Source organism: Pongo pygmaeus, chromosome 20 (genome assembly GCF_028885625.2).
Source record: "Pongo pygmaeus isolate AG05252 chromosome 20, NHGRI_mPonPyg2-v2.0_pri, whole genome shotgun sequence".
NCBI classification, from domain to species: Eukaryota; Metazoa; Chordata; class Mammalia; order Primates; family Hominidae; genus Pongo; species Pongo pygmaeus.
Window position 1 is genome coordinate 13,359,109 of NC_072393.2, and position 27,203 is coordinate 13,386,311.

A 27,203-nucleotide genomic window follows, 5' to 3' on the forward strand; every position below is an offset into this window, starting at 1 on the left:
AAGCGCGCTGATCGTGCTGTTCCGGGGGTTTTAATCACAGTGGATCCCCTGGGAGAGGACACGTCACTAGTCCCATTTCACAGATGAGGAAGTTGTGGCTCAGAAAAGGGGCGGTAAGCGGAGAAACCCAACACTTATTGGTCCTCTTCTGTGTTCTGGGTGTTATATACACATTATTTCAGAGCACCCTGCAGGAATAACTCAGGCTCTGGAGTTGGATTTACCGGGTTTGAATCTCAGTCCCATCACATGCTCTGGGCAGGTTACTCCCGGGGCTTCACTTTTCTTACCTATTAAATAAGAATCGTGGTTTTTCAGATAGAGCAAAGATTAAATGACAGATTCCTGGAAAGTGTGTAAAGAACCACTCTAACATTGTAAGCGCTCGGTAAAGTTCCAACCAGTGTATGAAGGCAGGACGGCGAAGTGGTCCCGGCTACCTGGGTTCCAGTCTCATCTCGCCCTGCGATTTGTTAACTCTGAACTTGTTACCGCTTTTGCAAAATGGGCAGAACTTTTTTACCATTTGTTACTGGGTTGTAGTGAGAAGTAAAGGAGTTAGTGCAGGTAAAATGCTAACAGAACCTAGTATCCGGTAAGCATCATAAAAGTCTTAGCTCTTATTGTCGCTTTTGAGCCTTTGTTTAAATCCTGGCACCCGCCATCACTTCCTTGCTGTCTGATGATCTTGACCAGCTTTCTTCATTTCTCTGTGCCTCCTTTTCTTTCTTTCTTTCTTTTTTTTTTTTTTTGAGACGGAGTCTCGCCCAGGCTGGAGTGCAGTGGCATGATCTCGGCTCACTGCAACCACCGCCTCCCGGGTGCAAGCGATTCTCCTGCCTCAGTCTCCCGAGTAGCTGGGATTACAAGCGCGTGCCATCACGCCCGGCTAATTTTTGTATTTTTAGTAGAGACAGAGTTTCACCACATTGGCCAGGCTGGTTTCGAACTCCTGACCTCAGGCGATCCACCCACCTCGGTCTCCCAAAGTGCTGGGATTACAGGCGTGAGCCACCACGCCCAGCTGCCTTTATTTTCTATAGTGTGTCTGTAACAGTTCCCACTAAAAAATGTTACTGTGTAGTTTAAACGAGCTAATTCCCATAAAGAACGTAACACAGTGCCTGCCACAATAAACAGCAGTCATTATTGTTTTTGTTTTACAGGAAACTAAAGTTCGGAAAGGTAGAGCGACTTGCCCAAGGTCGCGGGACTAGAAGGTGGCGGGGTCGGGATTCGAACCATCGAGCTGAGCCGACGTACTGGCGAGGATCCCCCAGGGGCATAGAGAGGAGACGGAGCCGGTTAGAAGGGGCGCGCTCGGAGCTCGGCTGGCCTCGCCTGGAGGGCGGGGCCTGAGGGCGGTGCGCGGGCGGGGCCGGGGCCGCTCCTCCCTGGCCTGGCTGCGGCGGCGGCGCGGCTTGCGCTCGCTCGGCGCTCGGCTGGGGCGGCCTGGCCCACAATGAATGGCCGCCGCGGCTGCCGCTGCTGCTGAGGCGGAGGCCGCGGAGGCCGCGGAGGCGGAGGCCGAGGCCCCGGCGCAGCGGGGCGCGCCCCGGGCCCAGGCCCGGCCCCAGCCGCCGCTGCGGAACCCGCCGGGACCCCCCGGAGCGCGGCCACGGCGCAGGTGAGGCGGCCCGCCTCAGGCCCGGTTCCGGCCTCCTCCAGCCGGGGCGGCCGGAGGGCTGAGTAGGGAGGGCCTGGGTGCTTTCTCGGACCGAGGAGGAGCCAGGCCCGCAGCCTGCACTGTGCCCAGGCAGGCGAGTGTGTGGAGGCCCAGCTACCGCGGGCGGCCTTGAGCGTCCAGCCCGAGCCTCGGGGCTTGGGGGCGGCAGGATCGTACCTGGACCGCTCCCCCAGCTCCCAGCGAGGGAGGGGGCCAGGTCGGGCCGGGGCAGGTACCGGGGATCCGGGGAAGTTGGAGGGTCCGAGGCGGAAAAGTGAGGAGGCTCCCGTGGATGCCGGAGGGGGAGGGGGAGGGGGAGGAGGAGTCGGGCTCCGGCCAGGCCGAGTGGGGGAGGAGAGGAGAGCGGCGCGGCCGGAGGGGGGCGGGGAGGGGCCGGGCCTGCAGGTACCGCCTGGGCGCTGGAGGTGGCGGGTGGGTCAAGTTACAGGCCTGGGGGTGGCTGAGGAGAAGCCCAGGAAGTGGGGCATGGTGGGTGTGGGCGGAGTTAGTTCGGGTGGGGGCGGATAGGAGATCCCAGAGTTGTTTTCCGGGGGTCACATGAGGTCAGGACTCAGATGTGGGGAGGGGGAGGCTAGATGTGGGGGCGATCAGGTAAGGTGAGGGACTGCTGTAGGAGTTTTGGGAGTCGAGAGAGCAGAGCCTTTGGGCTAGACTAGGGGGGATGTGGGGGCAGGTCAGGAAAAGCTGGTGTGACCAGAAGGTATATACTAAGATGCGCCCCCCACCGCCCCCAACTCCAAGTGTTAGTTCAGGGTCACATCTAAGGGGTTCCCTCTTTCCCACACCTCATCCCTGAAGCCTCTAGAGTCCTGACCCTACCCCTTGGGCAAGCCTCTGCCAACTGTTCAAAGGCGCTGACCAGTGGGTGTTTGTGTGGGCAGCTGGAGACAGTCTGGAACACCTAGCTTAGGCATCTTGTTTATCACAAGGTGGCCCTCGCCCACCCCCACCTTATATATCTACAGGGAGGCAGCCCAGCAGACGTTACCTGGGTATTTTAGGATCCTGCATTCTTTCTCTACCTTTTGTGGCCAGAAGCTGGTGGTTCAAGCCTAGTGGATGGGACCTCACAGCAACCATCATATATATTAGTACCGTGGCCTCCCAGGCACCAACTCCTTGAGCGTGAGTTCTGTGTGCCACCTCCCTGGGGGTGAAGAATTAGAGGGAGTGAGCATGTAAAACTCTGTCGATGGTGGTTTGGAGGCTCCCAATGGGGTGAAGGCAGGGCACAGAGACGAGTTAAGGCGATCAAATCAGGCACTCACACCCTGGCCCAGGGATCTACCTCTGGGACTCTCGTCCTGGGCCAGGCCCTGTGCCGAGCTTGCTGGTCGGATGAGCTCATTGATGGCTCACCACCACCGGGTCAACTTAGGCCTTCTCTGTGGTCCAGACGAGGAAGCTGAGGCTCAGGGTGGTGTGGCTTGTCTCAGGTCACGTGAGCAGACAGTGGCTGAACTGGGATTGTCTGACCCTCAGCCCAAACCCATAGTCACTCAAGTGGCCTTCCAGGAGGGTGACTGAAGGAGCTCCTCGTTCTGGATTCCCTGGCAGCCATTCTCCTCCGTCCAGGCCTTCCCTTCTGCCCACCCCGAGGGATGGGTCAATCCCCTTTGGGACAGAGTTTCCACGGTGTCCCCGGGGGATGGAACAGTGGAGGTATCTTTCTCAGAGGCCTGGTCACCCATTCTTCCCCATTTCCCTCCTGGGAGCCAAGAGGTCAGGAGTCATGGAGCTGTGGGCTGGCCGTGGGAAGCTGAGGAGGCCTGGCATCACCAGGGCTGGACTTGACTTTGCTTGCCTAGACTGTTTTTGCCCCACTTTGGCCCCCAGTCGGATGGCAGCAGCTTTTGTTCCTTTCTGGGCTAATTGCAAGGCTGTTACCAGGCTGTCCTTGGGACTTTGATTTGGGATCCTCAGCACCTGAGGCAGGAGCCACAAACTGCTGGGTCAAGTGGTGTCAGCCAGTTCTTCTGGGTTTAATGATGGGTTGTCACCCTTATTCTCCCCAGTCTCCCTATAGTTCCCAGGACACCCTCCAACCTGGGCCCTGCCCTTCTTGCCTGTCTGGCTAGCCACTTGGTTCTAGGAGGAGTAGGAGCTGGGCCAGCAGCCCCGCAAAAATAGACTGAACCATCCTTCCTGGCTGGTTGGGCCAGGATTGCTGCAGGTCTGCTTCAGCACAGACTGGGTCCTCCTGGACCTAAGCTGGGTTGGATACCAGGGATAGGGGGTTGGGGGTACCATCCAGTCACTTAGCTGAGACTGTTGGGAGTTGGCCCTGGTGAATAGGGGACAGGCAGTGCCTCGGGCAGCTCCGGTTTGTCCCCAGAGCTGGAGGAGAAGGCACCAGTAATAACTGCTTTTCGGTGAGAACTTAGCATGCACAGACTCTGTGGGGGCAAGTGCAACAAGTAGGCAGCCCATTGAGACAGTTTTATTTCACTGCTGGGTGCCCACTCCCCGCTGGGGGCTGGGGAAGCATCCCGGAGTAACAGATCCGGAGCAGCTAGCTCTCAAGCGACCAAACTTTCACAAGCAAAGGATCAAGATAATTTCACATACCTCTGTGTTTATAAAGATGGTGTAGCAAAGTGAAGTCATCGTGAGCCATGAGGGGACGGGGAGGTTTCGATGGGTGGCCGGAAGTATTCCGGGAGAGCTAAGATCTGAATAATAATATTAGCTAAGAGGTGGGTGGTGCTGGGGCACAGGGAGAGGTCAGTGTTCTAGGCTCAGGGGACAGCACATTCACAGCTTTTCTTGAGTATGTACCAGTCTTCTGAGTGCTCTAAACATTTTGTCTTCATGAGGGAAGGAGTTGGGGGATGACCCTACTGTGGAGACAGAGACTCTTAGTACCATTCACAAGAAAGTGAAGCCCTGTCTCTGGGTCTCCTAGATCTGCCCATCACCCCCAGATGGAAGTTCAGAACCCCTTGGCCTGCATCCAGGGTATTTAAAAAATCTGGCCGCCTGGCCGGGCAGCAGGGAGCCCCAGCAGGTTCTTGAGCTGGGCTTTGAGGAGATGTGAGTTTTGGTCAGCCTTACAGGATCTATTGATGGAGTCTGCCTGGAGGCCCGGGGGTTTGGAGAGAGTTGGGGGTTGGCCCAACATTGTCTGACCCTAGATTTCATCAGTGTCATTGCCAGAGCCTGTGTGGAGAGAGGGATCCCATCAGGCTTGGTGGGGCACATCGCTTTTGGGATGGTGGTGAGCCACCGGGGCTGGAAAACATGAGTCAGTGTTCATGCCACTCTGCGTCCTCTCTCAGATCCTCCGTACCCCTCATTTCTCCTCTTAGGTTGCTGTCAGCACTTGTATACACTCGAACTCATTTAAGCCCATGACTAGCAGGTCCTGCCTGTTGTCATCATTTGACACACAAGGCAACTGAGGCACCCGAGTCCTTCCTTCACACAAGCTGCAAAGTGGTCTGGCTACCACCCCTGTGCTGCCTTCCAGCCACTTTCATGTTCCTCGTCTCTGCATTTGCTCCTCAGTCCCGTCAGCCGCTGCTGCCTTCCCCTAGAGAACCCTCTGGGCTGCGTGAGGTGGGGCCGGGAGGTGGGACTGGGCCTGCTTGCACATTAGGTGGGGTGAGGACCAGCCGAGCCGGCAGAGGTGAGATGTCTTAGGTTGTGATCTGTGTGTGGTTGTGGTCATGTCCCTCCAGCCTTCTCAAGTGCCACCTCCTTGGCGAAGGTCTCAGTTCTTAGAGACCTGTGCATCTTCTCTGAGGGCTTTGACTGTGTCCAGTTCATGTTTTCTAAATCGAGCAAAGGGAGAGGGTAGGTAAGGGTGAGCAGACATGGTCTAATGGAGAGTGAAATTTCACACTTAGCACCACCCCTGTCTCAGCCATGAGACTCTGGGCAAAGGTCTTTACCTCTGAGCCTCAGTGTCCTCCTCTGATAAGGAGTGACAAATGGGCACAACTATACTGCTGTGATTCGCAACTGGGTACAGTCCTACCTCCTCCGGGGACACTTGGGGAATGTCTGGGGACATTTTTGGTTGTCCCTGCCAGGGGTGGGGGTGCTGCTGGCATCTAGCGGGTCTATAGGCCAGGGATGCGGTTCAACATCAGGCAGTGTGTAGGGCAGCCCCCACCACAAAGAATGATTGACGCAAATGCAGTGGCCGGGTGGGGAATCTCCACTGTCTGGTTATCATGAGGTTTGCGGGAGAGGTTGGCGTCTGGGGTGTGATTGGACAGTGCTGTGAAGGCTCTGGGGAAAACCCCAGCAAGCACTGCCTGTTAATCCCATGAAATGTGCAAGGTCTGGGAGATGGTGAGAGGCATAAGATGTCTTCTACTCCCAGGGAGTTTGCGGCCCAGCACGTGGCCAGGGGATACGACTAACAGCAGCTGGCATTCATGAGCACTGACTACAGGGCGAGCGCCGATCGGCCTGTATTCTTTGGTTGTTTAATCCTTGAAATAGCCTTGTGAGGTGGCTGCTGCTGTCAGCCCATTTTCTAGATGGGAGACTGATATGGGGGTTGAGCACTATTGAGGGTAATTCTGAGTGACAAGCTCCATAAGGGATTTGAGCCTACTACAATAGTAGGATTCAAAATCTTAGGCCCAGCATGGTTTCCTAGCACAGCCCAGCAGGCCCCTTTCCCAGGATGATCCCCATCCCTCCACCCTCCTTTGTGTTAGCGGCACCAGGGTCACCTCAGGGCCTTTGCACTTACTGTTGTTCCCTCCACCCTTGGTTGCCGCTGCCGCTGCCCTGTCTTTTGGGTATGATCTGATTACACGCAGGGAGTGGGATGTAACTCCGAAGGGTGGGCTTATGGTTGGAGTTGGTGGGGAGGGAGCAGGCAGGCTGCGAGCTCCATGAGGACGGAGGCAGAGCTTCTGCCAGGCTCTCCAAGGAGCTGGAACTGCTGCCTGCAAAGGGAGGCCAGATTGCCGAGGGCTGCGAGGAGGAGCGAGTGGGAGGAGGGAGGAGGGAGAGGCAGCACGCGGAGACTGCTCATTCCCGGAGATGGTGGTTGCAGGGAGGAAGGGCTAGAGAATAGCTGCAGATGGGAGGATTGGGAAAGGAAGAATGAAGAAGGCCTTCCTTGGGGATTAGAGAGAGGGCACCCCAGACCCTGAGGTGGAGGTCCTCAGACAGGCAGAAAACCCTGTTTCTGGAGAGGACACATCCAGTAGCTCAGGTAAAGAGCCCCAGCTCTGGGCTTGGCTGGTCCGGGGTTCCCATCTGGTCTCTGCCTTGCTTCTCTGAACACCAGTTTTCCCACCTGTGAAATGGGTCTAGTCACAGCTGCCTCACATTTTTGCCTGATTCGGGAGCCAGATGGCCTGGGTATAAACCAGTGCCTGCCATTCATCAGCTACATGTTCCCCGCCTCTGGCTTCACCTCTCTGGGCCTCGTTCCCTTCCATGAAATGGCAGGCAGGCTCATTTCTTCCTCAGAAACCGTAAAGAAGAGTAAGTGAAATGAGCCTGTCTGAGCCCTGGCCAGGTATGGGCACAGTCAGTGAGGCTTGAGTAGGGGACACTGTTACTAATCCTATTGCCACCATGGATTTAACAACAGTCATTCAGGGAAAAAGATAACGAATTAAATCTATGGGTGTATAAGAAAAAAATACAGGCCAGGTGCAGTGGCTCACGCCTGTAATCCCAGCTCTTTGGGAGGCTGAGGTGGGCGGATCACTTGAGGCCAGGAGTTTGAGACCAGCCTGGCCAACATGGAGAAACCCAGTCTCTACTAAAAATACAAAAATTAGCCAGGCATGGTGGTGTGTGCCTGTAATCCCAGCTACTCAGGAGGTGGAGGCACGTGAATTGCTTGAACCCAGGAGGTGGAGGTTGCAGTTAGCCGAAATCACGCCACTGTACTCCAGCCTGGGCGACAGAGAAAGACTGTCTCAACAAAAAAGAAAAAGAAAAGAAAAAAAAAATACTGATGCAAGATGAGGTCTTGCTATATTGCCCAGGCTGGTCTCAAACTCCTGGCTTCAAGTGTCTTCCTGCCTCAGCCTCCCGAAGTTCTGGAATTACAGATGTGAGTCACACACACCCCCCCTCCCCCACTGAACAGTTTGTTCTTCACTAACTGTTTTCCTGGACTGCCTTCACATTCAGCCCCTACAGAGGGGTCTTCATGGTTCTGGGTCAGGCAGGCAACCTGAGTAGCTGCCAGGATCCAGCCACATCCTGCTGAGCTGCAGGAAGAACTGTGTGGCTCTCTGGGGCCTTTGTTCCTTGTTACACTTGGAGTTGCTGGTCTCCCTTAACTGGCTTTTAGGTCTTAGCCCATCTGGGCTGCTATAATAAAATACCTTAGACTGGAAGCCAGGCACACTGCTCATGCCTCTAACCTCAGCATTTAGGCGGCTGAGATGGGAGGATTGCTTGAGCCCAGGGGTCCGAGATCAGCCTGGGCAACATAGTGAGACCTCATCTTTACAAAAAAATTTAATTTTAATTTGTTTTTCACCCGTGACAGAGCCCTCAGGAGATCCTGAGAACATATGTCTCTCGTCTTTACAAAAAATTGTTTTAATTAGCCAGGCGTGGTGGTACACATCCCTAGTCCCAGCTACTCAGGAGGCTGAGGTGAGAGGATAACTTGAGCCCAGGAGTTTGACGCTGTAGTGATCCAAGATTGCACCACTACGCTTCAGCCTGGGTGACAGAGCAAGACCCTGCTCAGAAAAACAAAACAGACTGGGCCATTGATAAACAACAGAGATGAGCTGCTCATAGTTGTAGAGGGTGGTAAGTCCCATATCACGGCGCTAGCAGATTCCGTGTCTAGTGAGGGCCCGTCTCTCATAGATAGCACCTTTTAGGTATCTGCACAGGGTGGCAAGGACAAACAAGCTCCCCCTCTTTTATACGGGCACAGTTCATATTCATGAGGACAGAGCCCTCCTGACTGAATCACCTCCCGAAGGCCCCACTTTTTTTTTTTTCTTTTTAAATTTTTTTTCTTTTTAAAATTTTTTTTTTTTTTTTTTGGTGAGACGGAGATTTACTCTTGTTGCCCAGGCTGGAGTGCAATGGCACGATCTCGGCTCACCGCATCCTCCACCTCCCAGGTTCAAGCGATTCTCCTGCCTCAGCCTCCCAAGTAGCTGGGATTACAGGCATGTGTCACCACGCCAGGCTAATTTTGTATTTTTAGTAGAGACGAGATTTCACCGTGTTGCCCAGGCTGATCTCGAACTCCTGACCTCAGGTAATCCGCCCGTCTCCGCCTCCCAAAGTGCTGGGATTACAGGCGTGAGCCACTGCGCCCAGCCTTTTTTAAATTTTTGATCAACAACTTCTTTTTTATTTTGAGATGGAGTCTTGCTCTGTTGCCCAGGCTAGAGTGCAGTGGCGTGATCTTGGCTCGCTGCAACTTCTGCCTCCTAGGTTCAAGCAATTCTGCTTCAGCCTCCCTAATAGCTGGGATTACAGGCGTGCACCACTGCGCCCAGCTAATTTTTGTATTTTTAGTAGAGATGGGGTTTCACCATATTGGCCAGGCTAGTCTCCAACTCCTGACCTCAGGTGATCCGCCCACCTCGGCCTCCCAAAGTGCTGGGATTACAGGCGTGAACCACCATCCCTGGCTGAAAGGCCTAACTTTTTTTTTTTTAGACGGAGTCTTGCTCTGTCGCCCAGGCTGGAGTGCACTGGCGTGATCTCGGCTCACTCCAACCTCCGCCTCCCGAGCTCAAGCAATTCTCCTGCCTCAGCCTCCCTAGTAGCTGGGATTACAGGCATGTACCACTGTGCCCGGCTAATTTTTTGTATTTTTAGTAGAGATGGGGTTTCACCGTGTTATCCAGGATGGTCTCTATCTCCTGACCTCGTGATCCGCCCTCCTTGGCCTCCCAAAGTGCTGGGGTTACAGGCGTGAGTCACCGCGCCCGGCCAGCCCCACTTCTTAATACCACTACATTGGAGATAGGCTTTACCATGTGAATTTTGGGGAGAGGCAAACATTCAGACCATAGCATCTGTCGACGGCCATGTCACAGCTTCCCTGGAAAGACATCAGGAAAGGACTGTGCCTTTGACAGTCTCTCACAGGCCCCTGCTGGCTGGGGAATTCCGCGGCTCTCTTCCCTAAGAGCTGGCAGTTACTACTCCCGGGAATCATCCTGCCAGCCCTCTTCCTGCAGATGGCAGGGTCCACCGGCAGTGTGAGCAATTCGTCAGGTAACACTGAGGTCTCAGTAGGCCCCTGACTGCCGGCTACCCACCTTGGCGACTGTCAAAGGAGGTCATCTGTCTGCCCAGCCACAGATAATGCCTCTGAGCCCTATTCCTGTTTGAGTCACATTAATGTGGAACAAAACAGGGAGTTAGATTAGTTGGAATGGAAGTAATTCTTTGTTCATTTTTCCACAAAGGACTGTGAGCACCCACTGTGTACCTGGCCAGGTCCTAGGGGTAGAGGACACAACAGGGGTCTACACAGGCAAACTCCCTGCCCCAGGGAAACTGACACGAAGCCCCAAAAAATGCCCAGTTTGGCAGGGGTGGTGGCTCGTACCTGTAATCCCAGCACTTTGGGAGGCCGAGGCAGGAGGACCACTTGAGCCCAGGAGTTTGAGACCAGCCTGGGCAACATTAGGGAGACCTCGTCTCTATTACTAAAAAATGCACAAATAAATAATTTTTTTTAGAAAAAGAAAAATACCCAGCTTGCTAAATAAATCGTAGGAACTCCCAAGAAGGATAAGTCAAGCAGGGAGAATCAAGCTAAGGAGTTACTGCGGGGAAGGGCTTTGTTGGTCAGACGCAGTGGCTCATGCCTATAATCGCAGTGTTTTGTGAGGCTGTGGCAGGAGGACCACTCAGCTGGGAGTTGGAGACCAGCCCAGGCAATATAGTGAGATCACGTCTCCACCCAAAAAATATATATATATATATTATTATTATTATTTTTTTTTTTTTGATTAACTGGATGGTCTGGGCGCCTTGGCTAATGCCTGTAATCCCAGCACCTTGGGAGGTGGGCGGATCACTTGAGGTCAGGAGTTCAAGACCAGCCTGGCCAACATGGTGAAACCCCATCTCTACTAAAAATAGAAAAATTAGCCAGGCATGGTGGTGGTTACCTTTAATTCCAGCTACTCAGGAGGCTGAGACAGGAGAATCGCTTGAACGATTCTTGCAGTGAGCTGAGATACCACCACTGCACTCCAGCCTGGGCGACAGAGCGAGACTCTGCCTCAAAAAAAAAAGAAAAAAAAATTAGCTGGATGTAGCTCCTGTGGTCCCAGCTATTTGGGAAGCTGAGGTGGGAGGATTGCTTGAGCCCAGGAGTTTGAGGCTGAAGTGAGCTATGATGGTGCCACTGTACTCCAGCCTGGGTGACAGAGCAAGGCCCTGTCTCCAAAAACAAAAGAGTAGAGAAAGGGCTTTATGTGACCGGGGAGAGTATGAAGAGCTATGGCTGTCCCATTCCCATTCTAGTAGGTCCGAGAGCAAGCAGGGCCAGACTGCCAGGGGCCCCAATAAAGCATTGTAGGGGCCCAGGCAGTGTCACTTGGGGCCAAGGTAGTACAAAGTGGTTTTGAAGGAGTTGAAGATGAATCCAAGGATCTGAATGAGGAGGGCTGGAGCTGGTGAAGCTATGGCATTCACAGGTTTTGGGAAGGAGTGGAGCCAGGTCCTGAAATTGTTGAGTGGAGGTGTCTGGGGTGTGTGCGAGTCTGGCATTCACAGGGAAGTCCGGGCCAAAGACTCCAGTGGGGGAGGCATCAGTGAATAGATGGTGCTTCAGGCCTGTCTTAGTCAGCTCAAGCTGCCACACAACAAAATATCACAGACTGGGTGGCTTAAACAACAGACATTTATATTTCAGAGTGCTGGGGGCTGGCAGTCTGAGATGAGAGTGCCAGCGTGGTCAGGTTCTGGTGAGGGCTCTCTTCGTGGCTTGCAGACAGCTGCCTTCTTAATACCACCGTTATGACCTCAATTAACCTTAATTAGCTCCCAAAGGTCTTACCTCCAGATACAGGCACATTGGGGCTTAGAGTTTCAATCTATGAATTTGGAGGGACATACTTTGTCTATAGCAGAGCCCTGAGACTGAGCCCAGTCCCCTGGAGGTGAAAACCCTTTCTGGAAGGGCCACACTCCCCATCCACTACTGCCCTTCTTAGATCTCAGCTCCAGTGTCACCCCTTCTGGGCAAGGTCAGGCACCCTGGTGTGTAGCACATTGATCTGTGTGACCAAGGATGAATGGCCCTGTCTCCTGCTGGATTGTGAGCTCCAGAGGCAGGGCTACTTTGTCACCATTGTGGCCTGCCCAGGGAGGGACCTGGTAAATATTTATTGAGTAGTTAGTTGTTGGGAAGTCATAGAAACCATGTGCTGTGCCCTTGGGTCTCACCAGAAGATCTGCTCATGCCCGGGGCCAGGACTAGGCACTGTCCTGGCCAGGAAGGTCCCAGCTGCCCTGTGGCCTCCTGCCCTTGTCCCCCACACCCTCAGGGGTGCTGATATGCTGAATTTTAAGGAGAGATGATTCTGATATAGTTTTCTGCCCTTGGGGAGTTTATAGTCAAGTGGGACTTAGTTTCCTCAGAGGTAAGCTTAAGGGCACTGTGGCTGGGGTGGGGCAGGAGAGGGACATCTTCTCTAGCCTGGAGAAGTGAGTAGCTGAAGGTGGAGGAAGAAGGTATTCCGGGCAGGGTGCACAGCTTGGGCAAAGGCCTCACTGCAGTAGAGGGGGACCAGGCAGTGTGTTTGAGCCTGACTTAGGTGGGGATTTGGTGGTGACTAGAACCATTAGGTGGTTTAGAGACCTCAGCCCTCGACTCCATCCCACCCCTGCTTCAGCCAGCAGGTGACCCTGCCAGGGAACTGCCAGCGAGAGACCCGTTTCCTCTGAGAGTCCAGTCATGCTAGCTCCCTTCCTGGGGCTAGTATGGGTGAGGGCTTCTTGCAGGGGCCCACGTAGTTTTTCTCCTGAGTCCATTGGGCAGGATTGGGCCGGATTGGGCCAATCACAGAGGGATGGAGGAGTTCCCAGAGATGGGTCTGCTCTGGCCCACACTGCAGCTCACCCCTGTCCACTCTGTGCGGGGGCCACTGGGGAGTTAGACGGAACAGCATTCAGGTCACTGTGGCTCACAGACCCGTCGCCCCACTCCGCTCGTCCCTAGCAGCATAGAGGGAGGGAGAGTTCCCGTGCGCTAATTGGCTGAGCTGTTTGGACCAATTGCTAATCAAAGGCTCCAAAGTCCTGGGTGCTGTGGTGCTGGGCTCTGAAGCTGAGGTTCACAAGGTATGGGGGACCTCAGTCTGAGCATTAGGTTGGCTCTCAGGAGGGGACCTGGGCCACCTTCCCAACCCCCACATCTCTGTTGCCTCCTGTTATCCCCATAACCTTTCAGTCTCCATTGCCAAATGGGGGAGTTCAAGACCAGCCTGGACAACATAGTGAGACCCTGTCTTTAAAAAAAAAAAAAAAATTAACTGTGGCTGGTGCCGGGCGCTTGGTAAGGTCACCTTGAAGCAGTCCTGTGCCCGTTCTGCACTGTTTTGTTTGGTTGGTTGGTTGGTTGGTTTTGGTGGGGTAGTGGGGTCGGGGGATGTGGTTTTTTGTTTTTGCTTTTTTTGTTTTAGAGACAGGGTCTCACTCTATGACCCAGGCTGAAATATAGTGGCACAATCATCACTCACTGCAGCCTCTAACTTTTTGGCTCAAGTGATCCTCCCACCTGAGCCTCCCAAGTAGCTGGGACTACAGGTGCAAGCCACCAAGCCCCACTAATTTTTAAATTTTTTGTAGAGATAGGGGTCTCGCTATGTTACCCAGACTGGTCTTGAACCCCTGGCTTCAGGGGATCCTCCTGCTTTTGCCTCCCAGAGTGCTGTGATTACAGGCGTGAGCCACCGTGCCCAGCCTCTCTGCATTGTTCTTTAACACATTTACAAATATTTACTGAGCATCTATTTCATTCTAAAGAACTAATCTTGAATAAAACCAGCCAGAATGTTTGCCTTCATTGAGCTGACAGTGCCCTTGGAGGGGTTAACTGTACATACAACTCTTTTTTTTTTTTTTTTTGAGATGGAGTATCACTCTGTTGCCCAGGCTGGAGTGCAGTGGCTCGATCTCAGCTCACTGCAACCTCCACCTCCCAAGTTCAAGTGATTCTCGTGCCTCAGCATCCTGAGTAGCTGGAACTACAGATGTGCACCACCTCACCTGGCTAATTTTTGTATTTTTAGTAGAGATGGGGTTTCACCATGTTGGCCAAGCTGGTCTCAACCTCCTGACCTCAGGTGATCCGCCCGCCTCAGCCTCCCAATGTGCTGGGATTACAGGCGTGAGCCACCGCGCCTGGCCTGTACATATAACTCTTAAAATGCTGCCCTGATTCTGGGGCTCACTTTCAAATATGTGCACACTCCCTAGGCCAGGACCCCGCCTGTCCCATACCCTTCCTGGCAGCCCTGTCCTTGCTGCATCACCCTCCAGCTACACCAGCTTTCTTTGGGTCCCTGGACCACACCTGATACCTTCTTGCCCAGAAGTGTTATCTCTGTCCTGGCTGTTGCTTAACCTTTAATGGTCCCTACCACCAAGGCCATCTGCTCGGTTGGCATACCCACCCCAACTGTAATTAAATCATCCCCTGTGTCTCCTCACTAGACAGCTCCACGTAAGCACAGCTGGTCCTTTTAGGGCTGTGTCCCCAGCGCCTCCCACAAAGGAGGATGCGGTTCATCAGGATGGGTTGGATGAACAGCCCATTTTACAGATGAATAAACTGAGGCACAGGCAGGTGCAGGGTTTTGGCTGCACTGCACACCTGTCCTGGCTTTGTCCTCCTCCCTGGGGAATGAGCTTGGAGCACCCCTCTAGGAACTGGGATGCCAGCCTCTTCCCTTGACCATCTTGGTCCTTGTCATTTGGGCCCCAGTACCAGGGGTGGCTTTAATTTGGCTGCCCAGGGAGGTGGTTCAGGGCTGCCAGGACCCCCGAAGTAGGCTCTCTGGGCTCTGTCCTTTGCCCCCCAACATGGTGCCTGTTTCTCCTGCCTCTTCATGCAGAGTGGCCAGCTCCTGGCCCATTCAGCTCTGAGTTTGAGCTCCTGGGAGGAGATTTTTGTTGCCTTGTAACTGGGATTCCTAGATCCAGCCTCCACCCTCTTATTGCCCTGAGGATGTTTTGGGGTTTGGTTTTGTTTTGTTTGTGTTTTTGTAGGATGGTGGCAGTGATTTTGAGGAGGGGAAGAGGAAGGAAGATATAAGCAAGGGAAGTCACAGGCTGCGGTGCCTAGGCAGACCCTGGTTTGAGTCTTGGCCTTCCCACTTTTTGCATGTCAGTGGTAGGGGCAGCAGATACCTCAGGACATATTTTGGGTTTTGTTTTTGTTTTTGTTTTGAGACATAGTCTCACTCTGTTGCCCAGGCTAGAGCGCAATGGCACGATCTTGACTCACTGCAACCTCCACCCTCCCGGGTTCAAGTGATTCTCCTGCCTCAGCCTCCCGAGTAGCTGGGATTACAGGCACCTGCCACCACGCCCAGCTAATTTTTGTATTTTTAATAAAGACGGAGTTTCACCCTGTTTGCCAGGCTGGTCTCGAACTCCCGATCTCAGGTGATCCGCCTGACTCGGCCTCCCAAAGTGCTGGGATTGGCCAGGTGTGGTGGCTCATGCCTGTAATCCTAGCACTTTGGGAGGCCAAGGCAGGTGGATCATTTGAGGTCAGTAGTTCAAGACCAGCCTGGCCTATATGGTGAAACCGCATCTCTACTAAAAGTACAAAAATTAGCCGGACATGGTGGCACACGCCTGTAGGCCCAGCTACTCAGGAGGCTGAGAATCACTTGAACCTGGGAGGCGGAGGTTGCAGTGAGCCGAGATGGCACCACTGCACTCCAGCCTGGGTAACAGAGCAAGACTCTGTATTTAAAAAAAAAAAAAAAAAAAAAAGGTGCTGGGATTACAGGCTTGAGTCATCCCGCCCTTCAGGACATATCTTTTGAATTTTGAACCCGGTGAATGAATTTTTAGATGACCTCAGGACAGTCCTCAATTTCCACATGACCTCAGTTTTTCCAGCTTTGCAAGGGGAGTATGAAACCAGCCCTGAAGTCTTGCTAAGAGGATTCGGGGAGCTCATAGAAGTTGTGAGTTGGTTCCTCCATTCGCCTGGGTGTTGGCAAGGGGCAGGGCCTGTGTCTTGCTTGTGGCCTGCCAGGGTAGCAGCTCAGTAAGTGAGATGGTATCTCATTGTGGTTAGGATTTACATTTCCCTGATGACTAGTAATGTTTCCGTGTAATTTCTTGAATGATCATTCAGTAACAATAAGTGTAGGTTGAGTTTGTAGAATCAGCTTGACCTCCTCAGCCTCGATTTCCAAATGGAGAAAGCAGAGATTTGGAGCTCCTGGTCGGAGGAGCAGGTCGGTGCTGGAGCCAGGACTCAACCTTAGGTTGCGCCTCTGAGCCTTTGAACACTTGCCATTTCTATTCCTCACAGCAGCCCTTTCAGACGGAACGGGTGTTACCAGATAGGAGGAGAGCGGCCACTGTATTCTCAGTGCCCAGCCCAGGGAGGCAGATCTGAGTGGAGTTGCTAATGAAACATGGAAGGTGCTTGAGAGCTAACTGGGAGGGAGGGAAGGTGTGCATTCCTGCGCCAGGGCCTTTGCACGTGCTTGTTACTTTCTCCTGCTGGCCAGCTGGAGTGTCTGGAAAGATCTGTCTTACTCAGGGAGCCTTCTCACTCACACTCTGCCCAGTTAGGACCACTGCCCTCTAGAGCCCCTATAGAATTACAGAGGAGGCCGGGCGTGATAGTTCACGCCTGGAATCCCAGCGCTCCAGCCTGGGCGACAGAGTGAGACTCCATCTCAATTAAAAAAAAAAAAAAAAAAAAGGCTGGGCGTGGGGGCTCACACGTGTACCCAACACTTTGGGAGGCTGAGGCGAGTGGATCACCTGTGGTCAGATCGAGACCATCCTGGCTAACACTGTGAAACCCCATCTCTACACAAAATTAGCCGGATGTGGTGGCAGGCACCTGTAGTCCCAGCTACTCAGGAGGCTGAGGTAGGAGAATGGCATGAACCCAGGAGGCGGAGCTTGCAGTGAGCCGCAATTGTGCCACTGCACCCCCGCCTGGGCGACAGAGCGAGACACCATCTCAAAAAATAAAAATAAAAATAAAATAAAAAGAATTCTCACTTTACCAGTGCGGTCAGGTAGAAAGCCACACCTTCCTTTGAAGCCCTTTGATGACTGCCCCAGAGTGTGGGGGACAGCCCTCTCACGTCCCACGCGGCCAGTTCTTCCTCCTGGAAGAGGCAGTACAGGGTCTGATGCAGAAGTTCACACACTGACACCCCCACTTCCGCCACCTCCCCAAGCTGTTCCTCTCACAGGTCAGTGTGGGGGGTGAGCTACCTGAGCAGCAGCAATTCCCATTTCTGGTGGCCGAGATGAGAGGGTCGCTTGAGGCCAGGAGTTCACGACCAGCCTGGGCAACGTAGCAAGACCCTGTCTCTACAAAAAGTTTAAAAATTAGCTAGGCATGGTGGTGTACACGTATAGTCTCAGCTACTCAGGAAGCTGAGGCAGGAGGATCCCCTGAGCCTAAGAGTTCAAGACTCGTAATGAGCTATGATCTTACTACAACACTCCAGCCTGGATGGTAGAATGAGACCCTGTCTCTTTCAGAAAAATAAAATCCCTTGTCTTCCTCGCCTCCCTGCCCTCAAGCACTTTTGAGTTAATTTGCTTGAATTAAATATGTATGGCATGATTTCACAGTTTTTTTTCTTTTTAAGTATTATTTACTTTTGCAAATAGGCATTTCATCCACCAGGTTTAAAATTCAAAAGACCTGGAAGTGTACTTTGCAAGTCTCCTCCCCACTTCTGCCCAGAGGAAATCAGTCTCACAGTTTCCTCCTTTCTTTCTTTTTTTAACAACTTTATTGAGATGCTCACACCATGCACTTTGCCCATTTAAAGTGTTCAGTTAATGGTCTTTAGTATATTCACAGAGTTATGCAACCATCACCACAGTCAGTTTTAGAAGATTTTTCATTATGTCAAGAATAAACCCCACCCGGGCGTCATGGCTCATGCCTGTAATCCCAGCACTTTGGGAGGCTGAGGCAGATGGATCACCTGAGGTCAGGAGTTCAAGACCAGTCTGGCCAATGTGGTGAAACCCCATCTCTATTAAAAATACAAAAATTAGCCGGTGTGGTGGGGCACGCCTGTAAGCCCAGCTACTCAGGGAGGCTGAGGCAGGATGAATCACTTGAACCTAGGAGGCAGAGGTTGCAGTGAGCTAAGATCGCAGCACTGCACTCCAGCCTGGGCAACAGAGTGAGACTCCATCTCAAAAAAAAAAAGAAAAAAGAGGAAACCCCACACACCTTTGCTTTCCCTCACCACACCCCCATTCTCCCCGCCTCCCAGCCCCTGGCAACCACTAATCTGCCTCCTGTCTGCGTGGATTTGCCTGTCCTGGACATTTCCTATAAATGGATCATACAATCTGTGGTCCTTTTGTTTGGCCTCTTTCATTTGGAATAATGTTTTCCAGGGACATCCATGTTGTAGCATGTGTCAGAATTTCCTTCCTTTTTATAGCTGAATAATATCCCATTGTATGGACTGACCACTTTTAGTTGGCCCCTCCGTCCGCAGATGGATGTTTGGATCGTTTCCACTTCTGGGGTATTGTGAATAATGCTGCTGTGAACGTTTGTGTACAGGTTTTCAATGCAGGCAAATGTTTTCGTTTTTCCTGGGCCTAAATTCCAGGAGTGGAATCGCTGGGTCATTTGGTAACTCTCTTTAACTGTTTGAGGAACCGTCAGACTGTTCTCCATGGTGGCTGTGCCATTTGACATTCCCACAAGCAGTGGAAGAGGGCTCCGGATTTCTCATCGTCACCACCTTTTTTGATTCTAGTCAGCCTAGTGGGTGTGAGATGGTGTCTCATTGTGGTTAGGATTTGCATTTCCCTGGTGATGTTTTCTTCTAATTTCCCTGATGACTAGAGATGTTTTCATGTAAGTTATTTTTTTATTTATTTATTTTGAGACAGTGCCTCTGTCTGTATCCCAGGCTGGAGTATAGTGGCGCAATCACAGCTCACTGCAGCCTTGACCTCCTGGGCTCAACAACAGATCCACCCTCCCTAGTAGCTGGGACCACAGGTGTGCTCCACCACGCCGGACTAATTTTTGTGTTTTTCGTAAGAGGCAGGGTTTCGCCATGCTGCCCAGGCTGGTCTCAATCTCCTAAGCTCAAGTGATTCACACGCCTTGCCCTCCCAAAGTGCTAGGATTACAGGCATGAGCCACTGCACCCAGCCTCATGTAATTTCTTTTTCCTTTTTTTTTTTTTTTGAGACAGTCTTACTCTATGTCCCAGGCTGGAGTGCAGTGCCACAATCTCAGCTCACTCAACCTCTGTCTCCTGGGTTCAAGTAATTATCTGGCCTCAGCCTCCCTAGTAGTTGGGACTACATACCCACACCACCTTACCTGGCTAATTTTTGTATTTTTGGTAGACAGGGTTTTGCCATGTTGGCCAAGCTAGTCTCTAACTCCTGGCCTCAAGTGATCCGCCTGCCTCAGCCTCCCAAAGTGCTGAGATTACGTGAGTGAGCCACTGCGCCTGACCTCATGTAATTTCTTGAGTGGTCATTTAGTCATTCAACAAACAGTGATTGAGGGGCATGTGCCCAGCACTGCAGACTCTGGTGCACAGTCAGATGACCCTGTCTTTCTGGCATTTCCATGCCAGTGCCCTGAAGAGATGCCATATATGTACCTGGTGCTTGCAATAGCTGGCACTCAGAGGTAGCACACTGTGTCCTAGCCACTCTTCCGAGCACTTAAGCATATTCAGTTACTCTTCAAGTACATATGAATAAGTATGCCTTTGCCCCCTCCTCTTTGCAAGGGATAGCGTGTGGCCATCCTGGTCTGCAGCTAGCTTAGCAGATTCGACCACATATTGTAAAAGTGAGTCTGTACCAGGACAGATAGAGTAGAGAGAGGGCTCAGTGCAGTTTAGCACCATGGTAGATTCCATCGTGCGGATGTCCCTCCAGCGGGGGAGGTCTTTGGGGCCAGGGCTAGGCCAGCACCCACATTTGCCGCCTGACCCCGTCCCTCCGTCTCTGTCTCTCCATTCCTCCCTGCCCCCGTGCAGCCGCCGCCATGGCCCAGACACTGCAGATGGAGATCCCGAACTTCGGCAACAGCATCCTGGAGTGCCTCAATGAGCAGCGGCTGCAGGGCCTGTACTGTGACGTGTCAGTGGTGGTCAAGGGCCATGCCTTCAAGGCCCACCGGGCCGTGCTTGCTGCCAGCAGCTCCTACTTCCGGGACCTGTTCAACAACAGCCGCAGCGCCGTGGTAGAGCTGCCGGCGGCCGTGCAGCCCCAGTCTTTCCAGCAGATCCTCAGCTTCTGCTACACGGGCCGGCTGAGCATGAACGTGGGCGACCAGTTCCTGCTCATGTACACGGCTGGCTTCCTGCAGATCCAGGAGATCATGGAGAAGGGCACCGAGTTCTTCCTCAAGGTGAGCTCCCCGAGCTGCGACTCCCAGGGGCTGCACGCGGAGGAGGCCCCATCGTCGGAGCCCCAGAGCCCCGTGGCACAGACATCGGGCTGGCCAGCCTGTAGCACTCCGCTGCCCCTCGTGTCGCGGGTGAAGACGGAGCAGCAGGAGTCGGACTCCGTGCAGTGCATGCCCGTGGCCAAGCGGCTGTGGGACAGTGGCCAGAAGGAGGCCGGGGGTGGCGGCAATGGCAGCCGCAAGATGGCCAAGTTCTCCACGCCGGACCTGGCTGCCAACCGGCCTCACCAGCCCCCGCCACCCCAACAGGCTCCGGTGGTGGCAGCAGCCCAGCCCGCCGTGGCTGCGGGAGCAGGGCAGCCAGCTGGTGGGGTGGCGGCAGCAGGGGGTGTGGTGAGTGGGCCCAGCACGTCGGAGCGGACCAGCCCAGGCACCTCAAGCGCCTACACCAGCGACAGCCCTGGCTCCTACCACAATGAGGAGGATGAGGAGGAGGACGGTGGCGAGGAGGGCATGGATGAGCAGTACCGGCAGATCTGCAACATGTACACCATGTACAGCATGATGAACGTTGGCCAGACAGGTGAGGTGCCGCCCTGTCCCCCTACCCCACCAGCCACCCCTGCCCCTCCTGCCACTCGCGCGCCACTCTCTCCCTGCAGCCGAGAAGGTGGAGGCCCTCCCGGAGCAGGTAGCCCCCGAGTCCCGAAATCGCATCCGGGTTCGGCAAGACCTGGCGTCTCTCCCGGCTGAACTTATCAACCAGATTGGGAACCGCTGCCACCCCAAGCTCTACGACGAGGGCGACCCCTCTGAGAAGCTGGAGCTGGTGACAGGTGGGCCGGCCTCACCCCAGCTCTCTCCTCTCCACAGCTTTGGAGCCGGCTGGCCTGGGCTGGGCTGGGCTGGGCAGCTGGTTAGGAGCCTCCAGCACCTCAGTTTCCCTATCTGTGCTGTAGTATTGATAACAGCCACCCTAAGGGCGGGGGCGTTGGTGAGATGGAGGAGCTGATACAGCAAGGCCTGGCCTCTAGGTTTCTGGCTTAAGGGGTCGGGGTGAGCATTGGCTATTATCATTTGGCCGCATGGGTAGATTAGCTACTTCCCGGGCTCCTGTGAAGGCCAGCTACTACCTAGGTTAAGAATTCGGACAGTCATGGGGGCGAATGCCTGTAGTCCTAGCTACTCAGGAGGCTGAGGTGGGAGGATCCCTTGACCCCAGGAGGTCAAGGCTGCAGTGAGCTATGGTGGCCACGGCACTCCAGCCTGGGTGACAGAGTGAGGCTTCATCTCTTAAAAAAAGAAGAAGACGACTGTTTGGTCCTCAGGTCAGAGTGCCTGGGTGTGAGCCTCCACTCCCTGTTTGTCCTGCCGAGCTTGGGCTCATCTCTAGCTGGTGACAGCCAGTGTGCCCACCTCACACAGGCTCGTGGCACGACCGGCCCTGAGGATGGTGAAGCCACCCTTTCTGTCCTTTCTTGAGCACTGATGAGGTTGGGGGAGCCCCAAGGAGCCTCCCCTGACTGCCCTTGGTGGGTAGAGGTGTAGGGGAGAAGGTCCCTGGGTGAGTTCTTGGGACCCAGAGCCCAGCAGGGAGGGCCTGGGGTGTTCTGAGATGAGGCCTGGCATCATAGGGGCTGTGGCGCTTTGGGAGCACCCCAGGCCATCCTCTGCCTTCCTCTCACCAGGCACCAATGTGTACATCACAAGGGCGCAGCTGATGAACTGCCACGTCAGCGCAGGCACGCGGCACAAGGTCCTACTGCGGCGGCTCCTGGCCTCCTTCTTTGACCGGTAAGGACCTTGCCAGAGCCCCAGGGTGGGGGGTGGGGTTTCCCCACGTTCCCCCCACTACCAACTTGAGCGCTGACTCCCTCAATGTCCCCTGCCCCCAGGAACACGCTGGCCAACAGCTGCGGCACCGGCATCCGCTCTTCTACCAACGATCCCCGTCGGAAGCCCCTGGACAGCCGCGTGCTCCACGCCGTCAAGTGTGAGTGTCGGCCCAGCTGGACGGGGCATGGGCCCGGGGCACGCAGGTTGACGTTTTTTCCCAGCCTTGGCTCTCAGAGAGGGCTAGAGTTCCGTGTTGAGAAGCATTCTGGGGCTCATTCTAGCCTTGCTGGGAAACCAGCTATGATTGCTTAGAGATTTATTCGTGGTTGGGGGATGCAGGTGCCGAAGAGAAGCCAGGAAGCCTGTGTCAGGCGGGAGGGTCTCGAACTCAGGGCAGTCTGGGAGGGATGAGGCAGCCAGACAGTGCTAGCCACTCGTCATGGGGGGCATCTAGATTTTCAGGTGGCCACTCCCAGTTACTAAATTCTGGCAAATGATCCCAATTTTTCAAGAACACGGGGCCATCCCATCAAAACCCACACATCCCCACACATGGCTGAACTCAGTCCGGTGTAGGGCCGGGTGCAGGTAGTGTGGTGTCCTGGCCGCGTGGCCTTACTCGTCTCCCCTTTGAGAGGGAGTCGCAGATGCTGTGGGGGGGCTGGTGAGTAGGCCTTGTGGGAATCACCTGGCCCCCGTGCCAAGGCCGCACCCACCCTGCCCCACAGACTACTGCCAGAACTTCGCCCCCAACTTCAAGGAGAGCGAGATGAATGCCATCGCGGCCGACATGTGCACCAACGCCCGCCGCGTCGTGCGCAAGAGCTGGATGCCCAAGGTCAAGGTGCTCAAGGCTGAGGATGACGCCTACACCACCTTCATCAGTGAAACGGGCAAGATCGAGCCGGACATGATGGGTGTGGAGCATGGCTTCGAAACCGCCAGCCACGAGGGCGAGGCGGGTCCCTCAGCCGAAGCCCTGCAGTAACCCGCCCGGCCTCCCGTGGGGCTGCACACTCCCCCTCCCAACACACACACACACCCGCCATCTTGGTCATGAGCTACTGTCTGTCCCTCCCCAGGACCCGCGGTGGGTGCTGCATGTTCCTGGCCCTCTGCCCCTCCTGTCCTACCCCCTTTCCCCACTGAGAGCTGGGCCGGGAGAGGACCGCAGGGCAGGTGGCGTGAGGTCCGTGTTGCCTTCTTTAACACACACTCGTGCAGTGAGGGAGTTCTGGCTCCCCAACCTAACCCCTTGCCGTCATCTCCACACTCACCAGGCCCACCAGGGGAGGGGGCTGGCCTGGGGGTCTTGGGAAGGCCCCTCCCCAGGCCCTGGGCCACCTCAAGGAAGCCTTCAGCCTCCACCCCTCACTGCAGCCCCTTGGGACTTGAGGGGGGCCCCAGGGGTTCTCAGGACCCCTCCCACCACCTCCCAGTGCTTCCACGTCTCCAAAAGCGCCTTCCTGTCACCCTCGTCTATCCCTGCGCCTGGGGGCTGGGGTAGGCGAGGCCGTGGGGACTACCCATTTTATAGCTGGGGAAACAGGCTCCGAGAAATTGCACAACCGACCTAAGGTGTCCGGCAGTGGTGTGCCCGGTGCCCTTTCTCCTCTTTTCCGCCTCTGTTGCCCGCTTTGGTCCTCTGGGGCCTCAGAGAGGCAGGTCCTAAAGGAGGGGGGGGTCTCTTGGGGGCAGACCGAGGGTCTCGGAGGATAGAGGATAGAGGTTTCCAGGGCTGGCAGAGTGTGTGCGTGTGTGTGTGCAGAAGTTTTGCTTTCAAACAAATGAAGATACAAGAGGCAGTAGGACCTGGGTTGGAACCCAGGGGAGCAGACTGGGGGGCTGCTGCCCCTCCTCCCTCCATCTCCCCACCCCCACCCCGCCCCACAGCAGGGCTCCTGGCCCCCACCCCCCTGTACATAATTTTTAAAACATTTTTTTAGCGAATGAAATATTGAAGTATAAGATTCCTTTTATTTTTCAAACCAATGGGGCTGTGTCTGTTGTCCCCCTCGGTCCCCAGGGGTGGGGGGCCTTGGAAGGCAGGGTGGTGTTGGGGGGCTGGGGGGCAAGCTGAATGTGTGTGTGTGGGTGTGGGTGTGTGTGTGTGGAGTGTGGGTGTGTGTTTCCATGGTAGGACTCCAGTCCCAGCTGCTGCCTAGGCTCCTGTGGGTCCGACCAGGTTCCCCCTCCCCTGTCCACCTTCCCCAGCAGGGCTATAGTTTAAGGGTGTCCCAGGCCTTGGCTGGTTGGCTGGGCCCAGCTCCTGGGGGCTGGGCAGGGCAGGGCAGGGCCGGGTCCACTTCCATTGTTAGCAGTTGTTTGCAGAATTTTCTCTTTTACCATTCCTCTCTTTTTGTTCTTGCCCAGAGTGGGTGGTTTTTTGTTGTTGTTTTAGATTTTCATGTGAAGGCAGAGTTTTTTTTCTTTTTTAACTCCCCATCCCCCTATGCGGGGTGTCATTTCAACATCCACATCCTTGTTTGCGTTTCTGGCCCTCGTCCTCCCTGCCTCTCTGCCTCCCCAACCCCCACCTACCCACTGCTCCCAGAGGCCTCTCCAGGGGCAGGGGGATTTTAGAAGATGGGGTGGGGGCCAGCCCCTACTGGATCCTTGTAATCTGATTTGGAGACCATCCCCCTGATGGGACCAGCAGCCCCACCGGCCCACTGGGGGTCCCTCTTAACATCTGCTTGTTGCGGGGGTCAGTCATGAGTGCCAGGGTCTGGCTGGGGTCTTGGCATTGTCTTCCTGGCCGGGGCCTGGCACCTTAGCCCCCAGCCGGCCCGAGTGGGGGATATCGACACCCCCAGCTAAAGCACAAGCACCTTAGTCACCCCTCCTCTACCCCCGCCTCCTGGCCTGCCACCCCACCCCAGCGTTTACCCCAAAGCACAATGCCCTGGTCACTTGGCAAGCGGCTGGGCCTGACGAAGGCCGAGGGGCAGACCGGGGCTCCAGCCAGACCCCTGAAAGGAAGCAGGTGCTCCCCCACTTCCAGGCCTTAGTTGGGGCAGGGGGGGCCAGTTCCTGGGCCTGGGGTCTTCTCACCCCCACCCCCTTGTCCTGGGTAGGCCCCTGCCTGCCCCTCTCTGCCTTTTCCTCGGGTGTCCCTCCTCGAGCCCCTGCGGCACTGGCTTGGGTGGCAGAGCCCACTTGTTTCAGGGACCCCAGGAGGTGCCCCCTGGCTCCCGGGACTGTGTGTGGGTCTGGGGGGTGGGGAGGTGGGGAGAAGGGTCGGGCAGGGGGTGCAGGGGAGGAAACTCCTCACCAGGAGAGCCAAAGACAGGGTTGTGCCTTACCCCAGGAGCCACCCCTGTGCCCCCCTTGCCCTGCCGTTCACCCTCCACCCCTCCCCCCGGGCGGCCTGCTGCTTTTTCCTTCTCTTCCTCCCCTGCCCTGCCCTGCCCTGCCCTGCCCTGAGCTGCATGGTTCCCCCACCCTAGGCAGCCAGGAAGGAATCTGAATGGAGAATCACCAACCACCAGAGAAAAAAGACTGTGGGGCCCTCCCCTGCCAACTCCCCTTCCCTGGCCGCCCACTCACCCACACCTCTTTCACGCAGGACAGGCTGTCCACCCTGTCCACGTGAAGTGCCAACGCCCTCCCCACCCTGGGCCGAGCCCCCACCCCTCCCTGGGCCCCCAAGTGAGATTGCACATTTAACTACTGTAAGGAGAGGAGTGGCGTTGGCAAATGTGAACCATGAGAATATCAGTAATACTGATGAGAATAAACTAAACGCCTTTGTAACAGCCTTGCCGCATGCTCATTACTGGGGGTCCCAGGGAGGAACCTACACCGGCATTGTGCCCAGCAGACCCAGGTTGCTGACTGCAAATGACAGCCTCCGATGCTAATACGCATGCAAGTTACCCCAACAGATACAGATAACGCAACATGTGAGCTGGTCCTACACACACACACACACACAATTTTTTTTTTCTTTTTTTTTTTTTTTTGAGATGGAATTTCACTCTGTCGCCCAGGCTAGAGTGGCGCGATCTCGGCTCACTACAACCTCTGCTTCCTGCCATTCTGCCTTAGCCCCCCAAATAGTGGGGATTGCAGGCACCCACCACCATGCCCGGCTAATTTTTGTATTTTTAGTAGAGACAGGGTTTCACCATGTTGGTCAGGCTGGGCTCGAACTCCTGACCTCAGGTGATCTACCCGCCTTGGCCTCCCCAAGTGCTGGGATTACAGGTGTGAGCCACCATGCCCAGCCTTTTGTTTTTTTGAGTCGGAGTTTCGCTCTTGTTGCCAGGCTGTAGTGCCATGGCGCGATCTCGGCTGACTGCAACCACCGCCTCCCGGGTTCAAATGATTCTCCTTCCTCAGCCTCCTGAGTAGCTGGGATTACAGGCATGCGCCACCAGGTTCAGCTAATTGTATATTTTTAGTCGAGATGCGGTGTCTCCATGTTGGTCAGGCTGGTCTCCCAAAGTGCTGGGATTACAGGCATGAGCCACCACCACACCCAGCCTGAAAAAATACTTTTAATTAGCTGGGTGTGGTGGCATGCACCTGTACTCCCAGCTACTCGGGAGGCTGAGGCAGGAGAATCACTTCAGCTGGGAAGGTCAAGTCTGCAGTGAGCTATGATGGCACCACTGCATTCCAGCATGGGCAAGAGTCAGATCCCATCTCTATAAAAAAAAAAGGGAGCAGTGGCTCTGTCAATTTTACAGCATCACTGGCTCACTCGGTGCCCGCCTGTGCCGTGGCTGATACCCCAAGCCCCAGAAACACATTCCATACACACACACTCCATGCCGCATTCAGAAGAGCATTCATGCATTAGAAGAAAGAACATAAAAGAGATCGGCAGGGCGCAGTGGCTCATGCCTGCAATGCCAGCACTTTGGGAGGCTGAGGCGGATGGATCACCTGAGGTCAGGAGTTCGAGACCAGCCTGGTCAACACGGCAAAACCCCATCTTTACTAAAAATACAAAAGTTAGCTGGGCGTGGTGCTGTGCGCCTGTAATCTCAGCTACTCGGGAGGCTGAGGCAGGAGAATTGCTTGAACCTGGGAGGCGGAGGTTGCAGTGAGCCAAGATCGCGCCATTGCACTCCAGCCTAGGTGACGAGCAAAACTTCGTCTCAAAAAAAATAAACGAGA

At 54.7% G+C, this 27,203-nt stretch overlaps 1 protein-coding gene across 6 annotated transcripts; it reads left to right on the plus strand.

Annotated features, from left to right (window-relative positions):
• The first annotated feature begins 11 nt into the window (after nt 1-11).
• Nucleotides 12-25,836, plus strand: NACC1 (nucleus accumbens associated 1). Of its 6 annotated transcripts, XM_054464157.2 has the most exons (7): nt 31-113; nt 1,167-1,185; nt 19,870-20,823; nt 20,903-21,076; nt 21,929-22,034; nt 22,136-22,233; nt 22,805-25,836. In XM_054464157.2, exons 1-7 carry the CDS (start codon nt 84-86, stop codon nt 23,062-23,064), a joined length of 1,641 nt encoding a protein of 546 aa, XP_054320132.1. In that variant the 5' UTR covers nt 31-83; the 3' UTR covers nt 23,065-25,836. The 6 variants fall into 6 exon arrangements, with proteins under 6 accessions (XP_063514002.1, XP_054320132.1, XP_063514001.1 ...); XM_063657932.1 differs by lacking the exon at nt 1,167-1,185 and having other exon boundaries at nt 12-113; XM_063657931.1 differs by lacking the exon at nt 31-113 and having other exon boundaries at nt 1,178-1,304.
• The last annotated feature ends 1,367 nt before the right edge of the window (nt 25,837-27,203 follow it).

Bases quoted from the DNA above. Each gene is read 5' to 3' on its own strand.
- NACC1 (XM_054464157.2), top strand. From the start codon at position 84: ATGAGGAAGTTGTGGCTCAGAAAAGGGGCG. The intron at 21,077-21,928 runs GTGGGCCGGCCT...TCCTCTCACCAG, and splicing joins GAAGCTGGAGCTGGTGACAG to GCACCAATGTGTACATCACA. The intron at 22,234-22,804 runs GTGAGTGTCGGC...CCTGCCCCACAG, and splicing joins CGTGCTCCACGCCGTCAAGT to ACTACTGCCAGAACTTCGCC.